At 39.4% G+C, this 20,283-nt stretch overlaps 1 protein-coding gene across 6 annotated transcripts in view; it reads right to left on the reverse strand.

The window, feature by feature from the left end:
- VTI1A (vesicle transport through interaction with t-SNAREs 1A) overlaps positions 1-20,283 on the reverse strand; it is a 342,609-nt gene that overhangs the window by 113,136 nt on the left and 209,190 nt on the right. For 2 of the 6 annotated variants that reach the window (XM_070220523.1, XM_070220515.1), the window contains one exon: positions 11,272-12,601. The exons of the other annotated variants lie outside the window; for them this stretch is intronic. In XM_070220523.1, the coding sequence (XP_070076624.1) occupies positions 12,409-12,601 (193 nt within the window). In that variant the 3' untranslated portion in view covers positions 11,272-12,408. Of the gene's footprint in view, positions 1-11,271; positions 12,602-20,283 lie in introns of those variants that run through there. 6 annotated transcript variants of the gene reach the window in all.

Consider the following 20,283-nt stretch of genomic DNA (forward strand, 5'->3'; position numbering starts at 1 on the left):
CTAGGAAAATATTTTTGATCATTCTGAAGAAAGAAAAATCGATATAACCATTAAAATCACAATATTGCCTTCCCAATCACCTTTTGCCTCAAGATCACGGAATGTGTTATTGAAACAAAAACTGGCAAGAGAGAAACAAACAATTAAAGCTAGTGTCTTCTGTCAGCCACCCCTGGAGCAGAGGTCACACAATTTTTGAATACTTTTCTCTTCCTGTTCGCTTGTGTCACTTAATGATTTGTTCATGCAGTTCAGTACACACTCAAGAAAATACAATTCCTCAGCAGAAAAAAGGACAGTCTCTGGGTGCTGTGACCTGACTCTTTGCTTAAACAAATTCTAGAGAGCACACTGACAAGGCGACGATTATTTTTTTTTGTCTTGGAGACTCAGTCCAAATTAAGAAAACCAAGAAAACAGAATCCGACCAAGGAAATAATAGAGAAAGGCTATGCATAGGGTTTTCTTAGTTTATGTTTAATAGTTTTATTTTTGATCCAAACAAATGTACTGATGAGCAAATTCATTTCAGCAATCCCACGTTTCTTCATTATTAAGACATTTCACTTTCAACAGCGCAAAACAAACATAGAATGCAGACCATTAATTTTCCTCAATATTAAACACACCCTGATATCTGCAGCTATCTCACTGAGGCTAGTCTCCAAATGCATGTAAATCAGGGTCAGGAATAATGTCTGTACTACTAAAGTTATAAAACATCTGTAAATCTCAGGGGCTGGAGGGAAAAACTACGAAGGAGTGTGCTGTTGGGTCCTCAGAACCAGCTGGAACTGTTAGTCAGGTCCAGTTTATGGAAGGGTCCCCCAAGTCTTTAGGCAAACAAGTGTGCAAACACACTCCACTTTATAGAAAACAGAATGAGATCAACAGCCCTGACAGAGATATAGACCTTGAAATAACACTTCTGAATTTCCCTACATCTGCCCATTTAAATACATATAATCATTTTCCTTAATCACATTTTTCTCTAGACACGGAACACTCAATAAATAAAACACACTAGAGGCGAGTAGAGGGAAGAGGCTCTTTCTGAAAAAATTCCTCCCTAGGGCACTGTGTACAATGTCAGGTAGAGTAATATGGTAGTTAATAAATCTTGCATAGCCATTTGTACTTCTAAACAAACTTTTCAGAAGGCAGCAAAAATGATTAGAAATGTAATTTTAGCCTCTTCTGCTTTCCATCTGAAGTGACCATCATTAACCTCAGTGGACAGGTCACGTGTGGAGTGAAAGGGCTCCCTGAGGAGTAAGTTTTCCCAATTTCACAACCAAGGGCATTTCACTCCAGGGTTGTGAGGGGAGGCGAAGTGCTGGCCCGGTTGGGCATACTGTGCATCCTCAATGTTCTTTCCCTCTGCCTGAGCTCTGTGCATTCCTGGGATAAGCCAGACCAAGATTCTAAACAGTCTAAGAAGGAACTATTGATAATAAACTGATGCCACATTTGACGTGTGTTTAAAGTAAGTGAGAGAACTTTCACAAGATCCCAAATCGAGACCGGCCAACTCTTGATGTTGGCATTGCTTCCCTTTTTATGAACAAAACAACCTCAGCAATTATGGGAAAAAAGCAAAAGCAATGCAAATAAACCAGCAAGTCCGTTTATGTTTCTCACCTTAAACATTAAAAACAACTTTTTTAAAGGCTTAAGAAAATTAGATGCTTTTTATATATCTAAATATTTATGCCCTTTTTCTTCTATTCAATATGTTTCTTAGTAATGCTTATAGAATTAATCAACCCTCAAACTAGAAATCTTGAACTTCTCAAATGCTTTATGCAATTAAATGCAAATGCTTCAATCTGAAATGATAGCAGTAAATACCATACAGAAGAGTTCAAGGTAGGTACCACGTTAAGATAAATATTTTTCTAAGTCTAAATGTTTCATTTTTGGAAGCCCATGGAGAGACAAACCTCAAAAAAATTTCATGTGTTACATTCCTCCTTAACTTAAAGAGACTCCAATAAGTGGAAGATGAATTTATAAGTTTTAGTCAACTGATTTGCTTTGGAACATTTTCTTTCTGGGACTAACTCAGATTGAGTAAGACTGACTAGGTTTTAAAGATTGAGTCATCAAACTTTGTTTAAAGGAGGTTAGAAGTAAAAATTCACCCAAAATGACGAGACTAACTCTGCCATCCAGAGGCATGCTTCCAGACATTAGACAGTTTTCTCCAAACGTGTTTCCTTCCAGATCTTCACTAAAATGCAGGAAGTTAAGTCAGTAAGGTTTATATAAACCAAAGTCGTAGTTCACCTGTTCTGTTGTTTGATGGATCGTTTCTTCGTTCATTCATTCATTCATTCATTCATTCACATGTTTCCTGAGTGTCCATTCTGTCCCAGGAACTAGCAAGGCACAGCGGAGCTAAAGCAGAATACGTTTCAGCCCCTGCTCTTGTGGACGGAAAAGGCTTTGGGCGCAAGAGAACAAAGCAAGCAAGTAGGACCTTGAACAAGTGGGATGGGGGCAGGGTACGAGGGGACAGGTCACCTTCAAACAGATGAGGTATTTTCCCTTTGGGATCAGGAATGCCTGGTTCCTCCAAAGGGCAGCGATTAAAGAGCACATGTGATCCAGGTGAGACTCTGCGTGTGTAGAAGTAGCTCCTACGTCCCCAAGGGTGGCACTCAGGAAAAAGAGAGTAACAAGGGCCTTTGAATTCTCTTTTTGTCCTTCCTCCAGGAAACTGAGATGACAATTTGATCACCGCTTTTTTCAATTGAAGTATAATTGACATACAATATTGTCTTAGTTTCAGGTGTACGACATATGGTCACTGCTTTTTCCATCACCATTTTCTACTTGGAAACTCCCTCTTAAAGTTCTTTACATTTTACATTGTATAGGTGACTTGAGCCTTGTGTCAGGTAAATTTTTACTTTACAAAATTGCCTACAATTTTAAATCATTTAACTTTTGCCCACTTAACATTAGTGGAGTTAAATGAAAAATAGCCTGTCATTTAAAAACATTTTCAGGAGGTAGAAAAACAGGTATCACCTCACTTCTACATGTTTTGGTTCTTCCTTATGTTTTGATTCCATGTTTGAGTGCTTAAATTATCAGAGGTTGGCAAACAAAGAGAAAATGGCAGATCTTCCTATTTGCTAATGGGATTGCATTTGTGATAGAGACGTTCAGTCATCAAACATTTATCGAATGCATATTATGCACCAGGCACCAGGCTTACTGACACGGTGATACAGAGATGAAAGCCGGTCCTCCCCTCAAGGGCCTCATGGGCTAGTGGGGAGATGGCAAGGAAACCCACAAGTGCAGAGGAGCAAGGGTCCCCACAGTGCCACGTGCAGACTGTGGGAGGTATGAGAGCTGATTTTAGGCAGCACAGAGATGATTACTTTTTATTTTAAATATTCATTAACACTTTTAACACTTTATTTAAGATATTTAGTTATGCATTTATTTTAATATGTGAAAAAATGCATAACGAGTACATTTGAACTATGATTCCATGGATAATATTCTGCGTAATAAAGAAGGTATTTAAATTAAAACAAAGTGCAGCAATTTAATGAAAAAAAGCAGCAAAGGTGTTAGACAGATAGGGCCAAGAAAAAAAAAATCGTGATGGTACTACTCAAATCGCTGAAGTTTGGAAATAGTGCAGATCAGTGTGAGTAAATAAAAAAAGACGCCATTTTACAAAGGTTGGAGTCCTCAGTGTATGTTCCCTGGCCTGAAATAAGCTGCCATGAAAAAGGCGAATACTTCCAGGAGAGCACGGGGAGCGGAAGGGCACTGACTTGGCCTGGAGGATCCGAGAAGTTCCCAGAAAGAGGAGACTTAAGGACCAGGCGAAGTTGTGCTGAAAAGCAGTACACTATTAGGACCCTCCATAGGTAGAATTGTTGAATCTTAGGTTTGGATGGAACTTCGGAATCATCTATTACACTGTCTGTAATTAACTTTAACATAGTTTCGTGTAGTGTGACATATATGTGTGCATTAGCTAGTTTTAATCCACAGCCCAGGGAGTGAGTTTATTTATTTTTTTTTTTTTAAAGATTTTATTTTTTCCTTTTTCTCCCCAAAGCCCCCCCGGTACATAGTTGTGTATTCTTCGTTGTGGGTTCCTCTAGTTGTGGCATGTGGGATGCTGCCTCAGCGTGGTCTGACGAGCAGTGCCATGTCCGCGCCCAGGATTCGAACCGACGAAACACTGGGCCGCCTGCAGCAGAGCGCGCGAACTTAACCACTCAGCCACGGGGCCAGCCCCCCAGGGAGTGAGTTTATGACTGAAGTGGCCTATGGGGAATACACACCCCAGGCGTGTTGAGTTCACATTGAAAAGACTAATGAAAAGCCATATTCCAGAGGCAGCTACCACAAGTGTGGCAGCTATCTTTATCTTATTAATTAGTTACCCTTAATTAGCATAACTAATAATTATTAATGAGCACATTAGAAATGGTATGGAAGCCAGGTAGACTGGCTAGAAATACTGTCATCAGCACTCTCAGAGCCTGCATGGAAGAGGCATTGGAATCTCATGACCCCAATTGCTACCTCCCGGAAATGTGCTCTCTGCCCAGGATTCTGACTTAGTGTGTGTCCATCCACTCAATGGAGGGGTCTGTTGCCTGACTTCGACTAGAAGGTTAGCCCACTCCCATTGCTAGAATCTTCTCACATCTGCCTCGAGTGAACCTTTCATGCAACTTGCTGTCAATGCACTCTCCCATCGGGACAGAGGACGGGGACTTCACTGGGCCTAACAGCACAAGGTGGGTGGCCGTTTTTGTGCCTGCTTGCTAACATGTGTTTCTATGTGTGGCAGAATTCAGTCTGAGATTTGCCTTCGTTTTGACATATTACTTAGGAAGCAGGCATAGCCATCAATCACCTCCAACTCATCAGTCTCCAGCTGTTAGCCACTGTCTACCAGGAAGAAACTAGTGATTGTGAAAGATGAATTTTGCTAGAGTCAGATCTCAGCTAAACTTGCTCCCTCAGAGAGATTAAGTGATTTGCCCAAGGTCACACAGGTAGTTAGCGGCAGAACTGAGTTTAGAATGTAGGGCTCCTTGTTACCATCTTCCCAGTCAACCAATGGTTGTCGACCAGGATGCTCATCCTGATCATCTGTGGAACTTTTACACAACGTACCTGCTCAGGTCCAGTCCAGGAGATTGTGATTTTGTATGAGATCTGAGGGGGGAGGTACAGGAGTCTATGTTTTTTAAAAAATCTGTGCAAGTGACTCTCTGATGCACACACTGGACTATACTACGCATCTAATACATGATACTACCCATATAAGAATCACTGGACTATATCATCAACCTAATAGGTAGTAAATGTTCAACGTTTACTGCACATTTTCTATGGGCCTGGCCCTGTGCTAGGCGCTTGACATGCTCTGTACTATCTCATTTTACTACAAAACATTGAATAACGTATCCTCAGCATTTTACAGACGAAGAAACTTATGCTGAGAGAAGTAACTTGTCCAAAGTGGCAGCTTATAAATGCTAAGATTGAGATTCCAACGAAGACTTGCCTTTCTCCATAGATTGTGCTCTTAACCATGATGCCCTGCCACACACCATGGGACGTAATGTTGCTCAGAAGAATTTCTAAGGCAGCGGTCTTAAATCCACAGGTGAGAAGTGGATAACATAAATGAGCAAAATGGATCAAATAGGAACTGCGGTGAACTGGCGACCATCTGCCCCTCGAAAGGGTTCTGAGTTTTAATTGTTGACAGCTATTTTGAATGTTTTAAGAGTAACTACGCAGAGCAACTGGAATTCTCATACACTGCTATGTGAATGCAAAATGGTTCAGCTGCTTTGGAAATGGTTTGGCAGATTCATATAAAATTAAACAGAGACTTACCATATGACGTAGCAATCCACCCCTAGATATCTACCCAAGAGAAATGAAAACCCATGTTCACAAAAAGATGTGTACACAAATGTTCATAGCACCGTTATTTATAAAAGCTCCAAATTGCAAGTAACCTATACGTTCATAAACTGGTGAATGGACAAAGAAATTGTAACATATCCCTACTATGGAATACTACTCAGCAACTAAAAGGAATGAAATACTCATACACACCAACCTGGATGAATTTCAAAACCTCTATGTTAAGTGAAAGAAGTCATACACAAAAGACTATGTACTGTAAAATTCCATTTACATGAAATTCTAGTAAAGGCAAAACTCTAACATCAGAAAGCACATCAGCGGCTACCTGGGACAGGGATTAGGGAGGGAATTCAGTGCAAAGGGACTGGAGGAAACTTTTTAGAGTGAGAAAACTGGGCTATGTCTTGTGGTGGTCACAAACTTGTATACCATGACCAAAATTCATTCATCTCTACATTTAAAATATGTGAATTTTATTATATGTAAATAATATCCCAATTTTAAAAACAAAACAAAACAAAACTACGTAGACAAAAAAAAAAAATTCCGCAGGCTGCTTATGGCCCACAGACTTCCAGTTTCCAACCTCTGGTCTCAGTAGAAAGATTCTGTTTTAGCTGCCCCCGAGGAAATACAAAAGATGACAAGAAGTCATCCATCATCCTTCCCAAGGCTGGGCTCAGGAAAAATGGCCACGTTTGCGTTCAGCCCCCTTCTTCCATTTCTCGATCCTCTAGCAGGTGCAAAATGCTCCCATGCTGCCCCCTGGCTGTGCAGCACCTCCTACCAAGGCACCCAGCTTACATCTCATTCTTCTAAGGCAGCTCCAAAACCACCCTTCCCGGAGCCCTTCTCTCAACCTCCTTTACCCTAGGCTGACCCTCAGCGTTCTGTGCAAGGCGGAGACAAATTCTGCCTGGTTAACACAGCACCAAGTAGGTGCCATGATCCATACGGGTTAAATTATCAAGTACTGACATCTGACAAAGACGATGCATAAAGCTGAGTGATTACCTTTCAGCCCAGTAGGGAATACTTTGGGAAAACGGGGCTATTTCTAGAACCCACCACATTTATCTCTACCAGAGATAAATTTCATTATCATGAAATACCTTAAAATTAACATATGCAAAATTATATATGTCTGTGCGGATAGCATAGAATGGTACAAATAAATCTCAGGACGCAATTATCAAAACTCAGAGTGCTCTTCAAGATGAGGCTGAGGAGCTCTAAGATGTATTAGAGTCAGCCCTTCAATTTTCTGAAAAACAAGTGAATGCCAACCGCATGCTCCCAGGCTTTCCTGAACCTCCATAAATGTCATAATAACTTAATTAAAAAAGAAAAGACTAACTACAATATCAAACTGACTATAGTAACACAAGCTATCATGTTAAGTTAAAAAGAAAAAGGCAGAACTTAAAATTGTATTAAAGCCACATAAAGAAAAATGTCAACAAATGAATTAAGACTTAAAAAAATGAGGAAAAGATCCTGTAGGTGTGTTGGGTTACGAGTGATTTTTTTTCTTTGCCTTTTAAAATGTTTTCTTTTGCTTTGACAATACTATTTGTGTAATAAATACAAATCAGAAATCACACAGACTGGATGACCAGCCAGGACCTTGTGCTTATCTGTCACCCATCAGTTAATGTCTGTGTTGACTGCTCCCACTTCCTTCTCCTCACAGATTTGAAAGGCCAAGGGATTTTGCAGTACCTGCCAGGTACCTGCAAGTATTTCATCAACCCTTTAGCCATGCTGATGAGGACAGCTGCTCCTTCCAAGGTTGGCTGCTAAGTATCCCCATTTGCAAATGGAAATAACAAAAGTCAGAGAACTTCATTAACAAGGCAGGTGTGCACCTAGAAAGAACCCCAGTGCTGAGAGATGACTTTCATTCAGAAAAATTTTAAACAGTGACATCTTGACAAGACACATGGTTAAGACATTTTTCCCCAAAGCAAAACTTGGTTAAAAATTTCAAGCTCTATTAAAGCTAGACTATTGTTTAAAAAAAAAAAAAAGGGTAGTAGCAGGCCCAGGCCAGTTTCAGTCAGTGTTGTGAAGTTTGATTCCAGTCCATCCAGCTCTCTGATTTGTGGCTTTCTAAACTGCTCCAGGATCTAGCTCCCCTCTACCCCCAAACCAACCTATTCTCAGCAAAGAATATGATGATGTCGTATGCAGCAGAGCTGCAACAACAGGTCATCATGGTGCCCACACAGCATCTGAAGAGCCAGCAAAGCCTCATGATCAAGAGTACAAGCCTGAAAAGAGGCATTTGGGGCACTGGCTCAAGACAGCTTTTTTTTTTTCCTCCTGAGGAAGATTTCCCTGAACTAACATCAGTGGTGCCAATCTTCCTCTATTTTTTAGCATGTGGGCTGCCAGCACAGCATGGCTACAAACAGCATGGTGTAGGTCTGTGCCACGTAACTGAACCTTGGCTGCTGAAGTGAAGTGTGCTAAACTTAACTACTAGGCCACTGGGGCTGGCCCTCAGGATGGTCGTTTTTGTGTGTGTGTGTGTGTGTGAGGAAGATTGGCCCTGAGCTAACATCTGTTGCCAATCTTCTTCTGTTTGCTTGAGGAAGATTGTCCCTGAGCTAACATCTGGTCAGTCTTCCTCTATTTTATATGTGGGATGCTGCCACAGCATGGCTTGATGAGCAGTGTGTAGGTCTGCACCTGGGACCCAAACCTGTGAACCTCAGGCCACTGAAGTGGAATGCGTGAACTTAACTACTACGTCTCCAGGTAGGCCCCTCTGGATGGTATTTTCGATGGCATGGTGCCCCTAAAGAAAAATCCCAACTTTTGGTGGTGGTCTGTTCTGCTTACATACATATGACCTCACTTGTACTTGTAATACCCTTCAGAATCCTTAGAGAAACACTGCAATCAGTGATGTTCAAGAAGAAATAAGAACTTACAAAAATAAACATATCAATGAGCTACATAAAAACTATGGAAGAACTTGGTCCTTTAATAAGGTTCATTCTGCCCAGAGTACATAGTAGGTGCCCAAAAAAGAATAATGATAGTAAGAAAAAGTAGACTGTAGGTTTACAGGTCACTATCACTTAGTCAAGCTTTTATCTTCCCAGTGGGGGGTAAAAATGGGAAAGAGATGACAGTTATGCACAACTGCAAATGTTTTGTGAAGTGACCCGCACTCTACTGTTAAAATGGGAACAGCCGGAAATGAAAGACAGAAATCACAGAACTGACAATAAGGAGCGGATCTGAATTATCCGCCATGCCTGCCTTGCAAAATGCTACCTTCCCGTTTTGGTTCATGCCATCTCCTTAGCCAGGAAGCTCTTCTAACGTTGCCTGGGCAAATCTGGTCCCTCTCCTTCAAGGGCCCCTACACACATCAAGTCACCTGTGAAACTCATCCCAATTCCCCCAAGCTGGCAATAATCTCCAGACTTAGGGAACTGAGCACTGAGGTTTCTGTCACCATACATCTTAAGGTGGCGCTTCTTCTGCATTCCTTTTCTCTCTCTAGTTAGAATGTGAGTTTTCTGAAGGCAACAGTCATCTTCCATCCCTATATACCGAGTAAAGTTCCCCACACATATTTGGGGAGTGAATTACCATTTTCCTAATAAACGCTTCCCAGGATAGGAGCATCAATAGGGGAAATCAGTTCCTGTGGGTAAGTCATTTTTATTGTTGGAGATTAGACTTTTTCCCAGGAGGGGCAGAGAAGGGAAATGGGGAATATGGAAATGTGTGAGGATGCCTGGCCTACAGGACACAGGCCTGTACCAGCTGTCATGACATGAAGCACAGGCAGACATGCCTCATCTTCAAGGTGCATCAGTAGACTCCATCAATGAACAGAGATGCCACGGCTGACTTTCCCAGGCAGTATTTGGAATGACTCCCTAAATCCTGCCTCACTATATTACTTAGAGGGACACTTAAACCTCAAAGAAGATTCATCTAAAGAAACTGGCATGTGGGATTTCATTTTCCCTAAGGCTTCCATGCCTTGTGTCAGTAAATCATCAATAATTAAATAGCAACAGTTAAAACAAGACCACCCAGGCATACAAGCCCACGAGTTGAGCTATAGAAATGATCTGTATGGTTATCTAGGGCAATTTTAAAGATCACCCACAGTTTCCAGTTTAAAATGGTGGCTAGTTGATGGCTCCTGATGCTGCACCTATCAAAATGCCCATTAAATTGGAATGAAAAAATAGAAGGTGATGAAAATGTACAACACCAAATTTCCAGAGCCTAGAAGGATTTCCAACTACTACAAAAAAATGAATTGGGCTGAAAAACATAAGCAGTAGTCTATCTCCCACAAAGTCTGCTACTAGATAACAAATGCAAGGTCTGTAACAACTAGAAACTGAGCAGCTGTCTCTCTTATGAGTAAATGCTGCAACTTAAGAGGCATTTGGACTGCTATATTCGTTCCTCTTTCTCCACGCTCCTCCTCTTGTTTGTTTTCTATAGCCAGTAAGAAACTGGAATTCCCAGGAAAACAATAAATTCAATATTGGGTAATGATAGGCAAGGTATGGTGTAATGCAACGAATCCTGGGAAGTGTGGTCTCCATAAATAAAGTGTGTCTGTCTGTGGTGATGGGGAGCAAAGGAGATGACAGCTGTACACCTAAGGGTTAGATATTTTTCATGTAAAGGAGTGGGAGAAGGAAGAAGTCCCATTTCATTGCCATAAAGACAGTCTGCAGACAGGACTGTCTCTAGATGAAGTTGAGCATATAAAGCTGCCATCCATTTACAGATCCAAGAAAAGGTTTTAAAAAGTAATCAAATAACATAAAAACTCAAAACAACATGAAGATGATGGAATAAAGATACTATAAAACAAAGGAAAGGAAAGGACATTCTAAAAAGCCTGAAGAAGAATGTAATTCCGAAAATTATGCTCTAAAACAACCAAAAAATGTTTTTGAAAATCGTTTGATATCCTCAATAAAAACAGTAGGAGGTTAGAGCCTTTATAAAGTGAGGGGCAGAAAATTGTAAAGTAAGAATCTGTGAGATTTAAAAAAGATGAAAGAGTAAAAGAAGTGATGGGTGAAATAAAGAAAAAATTTCAGGGGAACCAGCTATGCAAGAGCAAAGTTAATATTCACATATTTAGCAGTAAAGAGTAGAAATGATGCTACAAAAAGTGGAATCAATGATGTTGGAGATAATAAAATGAGAAAAAAAAGAAGAGAAAAAAATGATAAAAAATGACAAAGATGGAAGATATAAAATAGAGGTCTAATGTGAGGATCACAGATGTTCCTTAAACCAGAAAATGTGGAACCGAAGCTATAATCCAAGATATGATTTTTTTTTTTTTAAAGATTTTATTTTTTCCTTTTTCTCCCCAAAGCCCCCCGGTACATAGTTGTGTATTCTTCGTTGTGGGTTCTTCTAGCTGTGGCATGTGGGACGCTGCCTCAGCGTGGTCTGACGAGCAGTGCCATGTCTGCGCCCAGGATTCGAACTAACGAAACACTGGGCTGCCTGCTACGGAGTGCACGAACTTAACCACTCGGCCATGGGGCCAGCCCCCAAGATATGATTAAAGGAAACTCTCCTGAGGGATAGAGGGAAGACCTGAATTTGACGATTTAAAGTTCTTGCAATCCACGTAAAATTAGTGAAATAGACTCATACATAGACACATCCGGATAGACTGTTTAATTCTAAAAATTTATAAAACCAAACCGAAACAAAGAACAAAGCCTACAAACATGTCACTACAGAGTACCATAAATTGGTCTACCCTTCTGCTGACCTGAAACATTAAATGTCAGAAAACAATAGCTCAACATTTATAGATTTCTAAGAAGGGCAGGATCTAAAAATATTATACCCAGCCCAATATATGTAGGTACATACATATGTACGTGTCATACATGTGCAATTGGTGGCAATTCCTATATATGTGAGGATCAGAATATGTCCAAATCATATATTTTTCTTGAAAAAGTTACTTGAAGATATATGCTAGCTGACTACAAGATTAGAAAGTTAAAAACTCAAGAATGGGGCCAGTCCTGTGGCCTAGTGGTTAAGTTTGGCACGCTCGCTTCAGCAGCCTGGGTTTGGTTCCCAAGGACAGACTTACACGACTTGTTGGTGTACATGCTTTGGCAGTGACCCACATACAAAACAGAGGAAGACTGGCACAGATGTTATCTCAGGGTGAATCTTCCTTGGCAAAAAAACCCCCCAAGCAACCAAACAAATAAAAAACCTCAAGAACAGAGAAGTCCTAAATGAGATGAGCATTTATTCTCTTCAAGGATGCCACACGAAGAAACAAAAATAATCTATGAGTGAAGACACATAATCTCAATGTATAGCCATAAGCCAGAAAAAATCTAAGTGTTTAACATAAAGGAAATATTCCTATGAGAGAATATTACACAACCACTATAAATAAGAATTACAAAGAGTTTTTAATGGCATGGGAAAATGCTTTCAATATACCCTTAATGCAAATAGCAGAATATAAAGTATATGTTGTATGATCTCAATTACATAAACAAAATACATACAAAAATGCATACAAAAAGACTGGAATGAAAAATGCCCAAACTTTAACAGTTGCTGCCATTCACCAGTGTGATTATGCATAACTGTTTCCCTGTTTCTTGATAGCTTTTTTTCTTCCCTACAAAATAAGAGTTTTAAAAAAACTTTTATTATTAGATTTTTTAAATTAGGAAAAATCCAATTATGAAGACTATGTGGAAACTTTGAAATATATTTAAGATACAATATTAAGTGAGAAAAGCAGTATAACATTATACATGGATCATGACTGAATGAGTGGAAGGGAAGACTTGTACCAAGGGAGTAGCTTGTTTCAAGGTAGAGGGATTAAGAACAATTTTTTTCTTCTAAAAAATTTCCCTTAATATTATTATTTTATGTTTTATAGGAAAAATGTGATTTAAAAAGAATGCCCCCAAATAAAATGTTAGCCATATCCTCATTATGGTGACGTCACAGAAAAACAAATCTTTGTGATGCCAGCGACTACCTTCTATCCAGTTTCCCAAAGACTAGTCAGGTTCACTTTCATCATCCAATCCATTACTATTCTACAGCTCAGGCTAAGCCCCTCTAGGGCAGGGCCTTTTTCTGTCTTAACTCTATCCTCAGCATTTAACCTAGTGTTTAGAAAATCACAAGTGCTTACCAAATACTTGGTGAATGAACAATTAATAATAGAAGGAAAGCCTATTCCATTTTATAGGTACAGACTTTGGTAAAAAGATTCTTTGCATTCATTCAGTTTTTACAGCATCTCCAATGTTAAAAACTACAAGGATGCTTTGCTTTAAGAATTCTCATCATTCATCATAGATCACATACTCCATGGAAATCCAGTCGAAGCCAAAACCTGGTGCCATATTTTTATTTCTCTTTTTCCATTTCAAAAGAAAACCTGTAGTTAATTCTAATTTTCCTGCAGACAGAGGGAAGGGGAACTTTTCATGTGTGTGAAAGAATGGCACCCACCAGCCACCTGAGAACAGTTTCTCCCAGGAACACCTGTTTGCTCCAAGTGAAGCCTGTCCAAATTGAGTCCTGGGGATCGGGAGCTTGCTCTTCAAATGTCCCACCATTCTACAATATTTATTCCCCACCTGTCTGCTGGCCATGATAGCTTGGGAATGCTCCAGCCAGGGGAAGCTGTTTCTTGGCCCTGACATGGCAGAGCTAACAGCAGCTAATGTTCACCCAGAAACTGGTCTGGATCCAGTTGCCCTAGAGTTCAAAAATGCCTCTTTTCCTTTTCTGAGTCCACCAGGCTTAGCAAAAGTTCTTAAGGAGGGGGAAGTAAATAGTTTTTCATCTTCATATCAATATGGTGCAAAACCAAGTTAGACTCTTAAATCTGATTTTTGGGTTTTCCGCTCATAGTCATATGAAATAGTTGTGCAATACTAAAAATTAGAATTGGCAAATTAATTTCTCCAACAAGAGAACTATTAAAATCCAGAAGGTAAAAACGCAATAAAAACGATCTTAAACACATAATTTAACATGTAATTCAGAGAAGGAAAAAGATGCTCACATCAAACTCCAATTATAACAGTGAAAAATGTTTTATTTAAAAAATTCTAGCCAAGAGAAAACTGTATATTTGAAAAGCTTACATAAAGCTTTATAAAACAGGAGACCTTTCATCTCTTCCAGATCCACGAGCTTGAAAATACTTTATCTATGCAATTTCAAGGCACATAAAAACCCCAGTGAATAAATAAAGTGTTCTCTTTTTCTTTATACAGAAGCTTTAAAATTATCCATATAAATAGCTTGGCCTTGAACAAACAGATTAAAAGACCTAAAAAGCTATGGCTTCAGATCATGTATACAGAATGGAAAATGAATGCTTTTCTTTATTGGCTGGGCAAGTTTTCTACTAACTAAATTTCTATAAACCCATTCAGTGAGGAAGATTTAACTGGCATATGTGAAAAAATTCAATATTTTAAAGTGATACACTTATCAGCTAATTAATATGCCACAATAAAATAATTCATGTACTCTGCCAACATTCTTTATATCTATTCATGAATCATATTGTATAGTAGGTATAATCAACATGCAATACAATTTCAAAGGCTATAACATTTTATAAGTATATAATTTTAGTAAAGTATGTGAAAATCCTCAATATCTTTCTAAAATTGGGGTAAAAGGTGTGAAAAGGTTTTTCATAATTGTTTACAATTAGAACTATTTAGGTGACTTCAAGCCTTTCTTATTTGTTTCAAGAAAATCTTAAATTCCACTGCAATTAAAAAAAATTCTCCATAAGCCTTTAGATATTTACTTTATGAGTAGATGCAGTTACAAATTGTTTGTTAACTTCCTGTGTACCCTCCACATAGTTGTGGTCAAATAGGTTTTTCTGACACTGTACCCCAGCATTTAAATTCTGCTGCTGGGAGTTATTACCTTGAAGCTGCCTTTAAAAGGGAAGCAGCCTACCCCAAGTGTGGATTAAGAATTAGGCAGTGACTTTTAGGCCCAGATACAACTATCTCCTCTATAAAGTCTTAACTGACCACAGGCCCCAGAGATTCCCTCTCCTTGTCATCGCCTTCCTGTCATTGCATTTATCTCTCACTCACCATACAGCATAAATTACTATGTATTGTTGTTTCTTAAAAATATTAAGTTACCTGGGAGCAGAGTTCTGAGTGTGTCAAATCTCTGATGCCTAACACATTCCCTTTTACACAGTAACATTAAATATTTGCTTTCAAGAAGATGCTGCTGCTGCTGTTACTGCTAAGAGGCTGCTAAAAACATGGTTTCCGTGGCTAAAACGAGGGTATTGGTCCAAGTTTTGCCCCATCTTGGTGGAATGACATTGGGCAAGACTCAACGTCTGTAGGTCTCAATTATCTAGAACATAAGGATAATAATAACAATACCAACTCACAGAGTTCTTATGAAGATCACATTGAATGAAATAAAGTATGTGAATGTGTCTTACAAACCATAAGGTCCTACATAAATTTTAATTGCTAGGATTGTCTTTAAGGACTTATTTTTGATAAATTATCTGATTTCCCAAAGAAAGCATCCCTGCAAATTTTCTTGTTAAACTTTGCGGGAAATTCTAAATAAGCGTTTCGTGTAGGCCAACACATTTCAAATAAGCCAGAATATCAAAGTAATTAAGTAATATTTAGCTAGGACATTGTACATAGTTCTGTAACAATGTCTCATTTCTCAATTTTTTTGAAGGTGGTTGTGGACTCTCTTGAAAATTTTACGGAAAACTCCCAGAAAGATGCTTATACACACACACACACACACACACACACACACGTTTTCAGAAAACTCCAGCGGTTCAGAGACTATGAAACCCACCCCAGCGTAGGGCCCACTGCCCCACACCTTGAGACAGAGTGTGGTTTCATGAAAGTACTTCGGGACCTGATTTAGACACCTTTAACTGATTTGGGAATTAAAAAGCTGATAGTTTTGTGTTTTTCTTCATCATAAAAATCATTAAGGCCTCAGTAGATGGAAAGTAGAGTGGCTTTTTCCTAGGTAAACTATAATTTTACAGGGGATGTGGGTTCTGTTCTTTTGTAATTCAAGCCTCTTCAACGCTCTTTTGAAAATTTTTGTAAAATTTACCATTCTGGCATTTCCCCCATTGATATTCATACTTTAGTTCCAAAGTTCTTCACATAAATTTGCAAAAGAAGTTACTAACTTTTTAAATAGGATATTGAGGTTAAAAAAATGATGATGCCTCCTGTCATTTCAGCTTCTATCTTGTCAAAAAATGTTACAGACAATTTAAAATAAAAAACGGAAACAACCTCAATTAATACCAGAAAGGTGGCCAACTTCTGCAATTTAACAAATACTTGAATTACACTTTCGGATACTGAATATATTTCTTTACAAACAGAGGGTCTTTTTCCCTCTTCCATAAAAGCAAAGAATTCTTTCTTAATACCTAGATGATAAATTCTGAAGATGTACACAGTTGTTTCTTACTATGGCTTCCCTGGAAAACATTTCTGGGAAAGCACAATTCCCGGCCACTTACTTTGTTTACAACAGACAAAACTGCTTGTGTGGTATAAATAGGAGCCTGTCCTTAAATGCTGCTGAAAAATAAAATGTAACCATGAAAAGGAACCATTTCCTGCCCCTAAGGTGGCTTAAAAAAATTCTTAGCTACTTTAGGAACAGCACAAAAGCATAAATAATAATTATCAATCGCCGCACAATAAAAGACTAATTTTACAAAAAAAAAAAAAGCTACATATTCCAGAGATGCCCTCAGAATTGTCAGCACCAGAAGGTTTTCTTATCCTGCAAGATTATGAAACCCCTTTTTGTCCTCCTGCATTTGCGATGTCTATCTATAACTCGTTCTTGTTTGTGCAGATAAGCCTGGCCTTGTCTCCCTAACTGCACTTTCAAAAGAAGCTTCAGAGTTGTTTGACTTTTGATCTGGGGAGCAGCTAGCTCGACCACCTGCACTGTGCAAGAGCTGTTACTGAGCTTGCTTTGTCCCGTCTTATAACACAGCGAGCCTTTTAAAATGGATGTGTGAATACACTAATTTACAATGTGAGCGTTCAAACAAAAAAATATGGTGGTGGTGGTGGTCGTGGTGGTGGCGGCGGTGGCAGCAGAAGAAGGGGGAGATTTGTGAAGGGAGAAGCCCTGACACTTGCTTTATAAAGTTCAGATATTGTTCACTGCCTCTGGCATTTAATGAAACAGATGGCCAAAGGCTTCCCTCAACTTACAATGGAGCAGACAGTGGTATAATGGTGTGGGGGCCTGGAATTGTAAAAGGTTGTTTGGTGATGGTATATGTTAATAAATAGCCATTTACAAGGGGGGCTGAGGGCTCCATTACTTGTTTATAAGGAAGGCCTATGGCCCCTTGCTTCGAGTTAACAGCTCAAGGCTGCGTTCAAAGGAGGCATTGATGGTGAAGGTAAAGTGCACCCTTCATATTCCACATCGCATGAAAGAGAGCCATGTCTCCTGGGGAAAAACGGAAGAATCATAAAAGAAAGGTAATTCAAGAATTAGGTCAAATTGTGGCTCACAACCGAGAAAAATGTAAGATGCTTTTCTGTTGTGACTAAATAAGGGACAAAAATATTCTGTTATTGTGGTTACTTATTTTATCTTTGAGTGAACACGTTTACCCTGTAGCCAAAGTGCCGTAGATAAAAACCTGTAGGGTTTCAATTAAATTACACCCATGTGAACCTATATGACAACTCTGAAACTATTCTTAGCCATTCTTCCCAAGATTATTCATGGATCAGGCCTGTGCCAGGATAACACGCCCCAGTGCTAAATGCGACGAGGCTGCTGACTGCGAGTGGCTTACAATCCAGACCTGAGGACCCTGAAGGGAACTGGTCACACAGAAACTCCTCATTCTCTTCAGGGCAGGGAGGTGCCACAAGAACTGTCACCACCTCCCTGTAACCATTCTATCAAAGGCCCGTCTCTGTGGCAAGAGAGGCTATGTTTTGAAATAAGTCAGAGAGAGAAAGACAAACACCGTATGATTTCACTGATATGTGGAGGACAAAGGAACACATGGATAAAGAGAACAGATTAATGGCTGCTGGCGGGGGGAGGGGGACAGGGAGAAGGTGAAAGGGGTAAAGGGGCACATATGTATGGTGAGGGACAAAAATTAGACTATTGGTGGTGAACATGATGCAGTCTATACCGAAACTGAAATATAATAATGTACACCTGAAATGTACACAATGTTATAAGCCAATATGACCTCAATAAAATAAAACAACAACAAAAAAGAAAGGCTATGCTTGACCTCAACCAAGGGTTCTTTTCATCTTATAAAACATTGTGGATCCTCTGCTTTCTGCTTTGCTTTTAGGTAGGACATTTTCAGCCTGTCTAGATAATCTGTACAGGCGTCTGTGGGAAGTCTTAGGGGTACTGATGGGTTTCCCTCATTTTGTTTGATCTCTTTCACCTGGATGTTCTCCCCTATTCATTTCAGCTGGTTGCACAATATTGTGGGGAACTATATAAAATCTTTTTGGGGATAAGATAGGGGATAAAAAAGATCTGGGAGAAAATTAAGACACAATTGCTAATAACTCCAATATATACAATGCAGAGCAGAAGATGCTAGTGCCTTGGTAGAAGTACAAACTAGTGTGAAGGATCAGAGCAAAGACAGATAATTTCTGGCTGGGAGACTCACAAAGACTTGATGGACAGAGTGGTATTTCACCTGAGATCTAGAGTACAGATAAAAGTTCATCTGGAACATTCCGAAGATAATATCTGTTGTGTTTGTCTACCCAGTATCTATTCCCCTTTCTAGTAAAAGCTCCTGGATTTTTCTGAGGGAACTATGCTTTGTCTATTCTCAGTACAAGTGTCCGTCCCTGCGTGAGGTCCCAGGTCTAAAACATCAGATCATAAATTAAGGGGATTTTTACCTAACCTGAGCCAAGCAGAACCAATAAGACTCTAAGATACAACTTTGGTTGGAACTAGTGGGAAGAAAAAAGTGCTATATTCAATAGGTGTCACTGAGATGGTTGGCAAAACCTTGGTCTCTACAAGGAGAAACCCTAACAAAGGATTGAACCAATACAATAGAGAGCACAGCTGAGAGATGGAGAGAGCAAGACCAGTCCTGATGGCACTGTTGGAACCCTTTGATTCCACTGTGTTTGAAGTTGCTTCTGCCCTTGAACTATTTAGTTACATGTGATAACATATTTCCTTTTTTTTTTTTGTTTATGGCCAATTTGATTTGGGTTTCTGTCACTTGCATCCAGAAGATTCTCTAGCTAAGACAGGTGGGAAAAAGAGAATATTCTGGGTAGAAGTAACAGAAAAAGCAAAGGTATAGAATTAGTGAAGAGTTAAGGCTAGCTTTGGAGATGGGAAGTAGTTAACTCTAGTAGGGACATGGGGTCCACCCAGAGGGAGGAGCCCCAAATAAGGCTAGAATGTTCACTCGAAGACCCTGGAGATCAGACTAAGGAGGACACGTGTCAGCAGGTGACAGGGAACCTTGGCAGCCTTCTAAGTAGGGAAGAAACTAGTTTTGCACTTTGGAAAATAAAGTGGCCAATAATATTTACAAGGACACAAGATGGGAAGAAGAGGCATAGAGACCAACGACGAGGAGGCTTCCTTCCCTGAACTGTCCAAATGAGAGCGCAGGCCTGAGCTTGGAGGGCTGCTCTGCTCCGAGCAGTACTCTGCCTGCGCTGGGGTAGTTCAAGCAGCGTTGCTGAGTGAGCGTCAGAGTGGGGACGGAGAGTGGTGGTCCCAGTACAGAAAAGGGACATGAAAGAATAATGGGATTTGACTATTATTATTAATTTTTAATTTTATAAAAATTACTAGGGAAATCTGGGAGTGGAAAATAAACTTAAAAACATCCATTTAAAATTTATCAATCTAAAATAACTACTAATTAACATTTTGATTTTGGTGGTTTCTCCCAGGCTTTTTTTTTTTTTTAGCAATGATGATGACAATAATCAACATTTCAACATTTCTTGAAATCTTACTATGTATCTGGCACTGCTGTGTGTACTTTCCATGTACAGACTCATTTAACCCTCATAAGAATTTTGTCATCCCTGCCTTACAGACAGGGAAACTGAGGTACAGAGAATGAGATTGGCAGAGCCAGGTCCAGAGCCTACTTCTTATCCACTAAGGCATAGACTCTTGAGGCATACACAGAAATTTCATTTTGAATAATTAAATAAAAGCGAGATTGTTTTCTCCAATGAGAGTAAGGCTCCAGGTTTTACAAAGTTATATCTAAAAATA

Source organism: Equus caballus, chromosome 1, assembly GCF_041296265.1.
Source record: "Equus caballus isolate H_3958 breed thoroughbred chromosome 1, TB-T2T, whole genome shotgun sequence".
NCBI classification, from domain to species: Eukaryota; Metazoa; Chordata; class Mammalia; order Perissodactyla; family Equidae; genus Equus; species Equus caballus.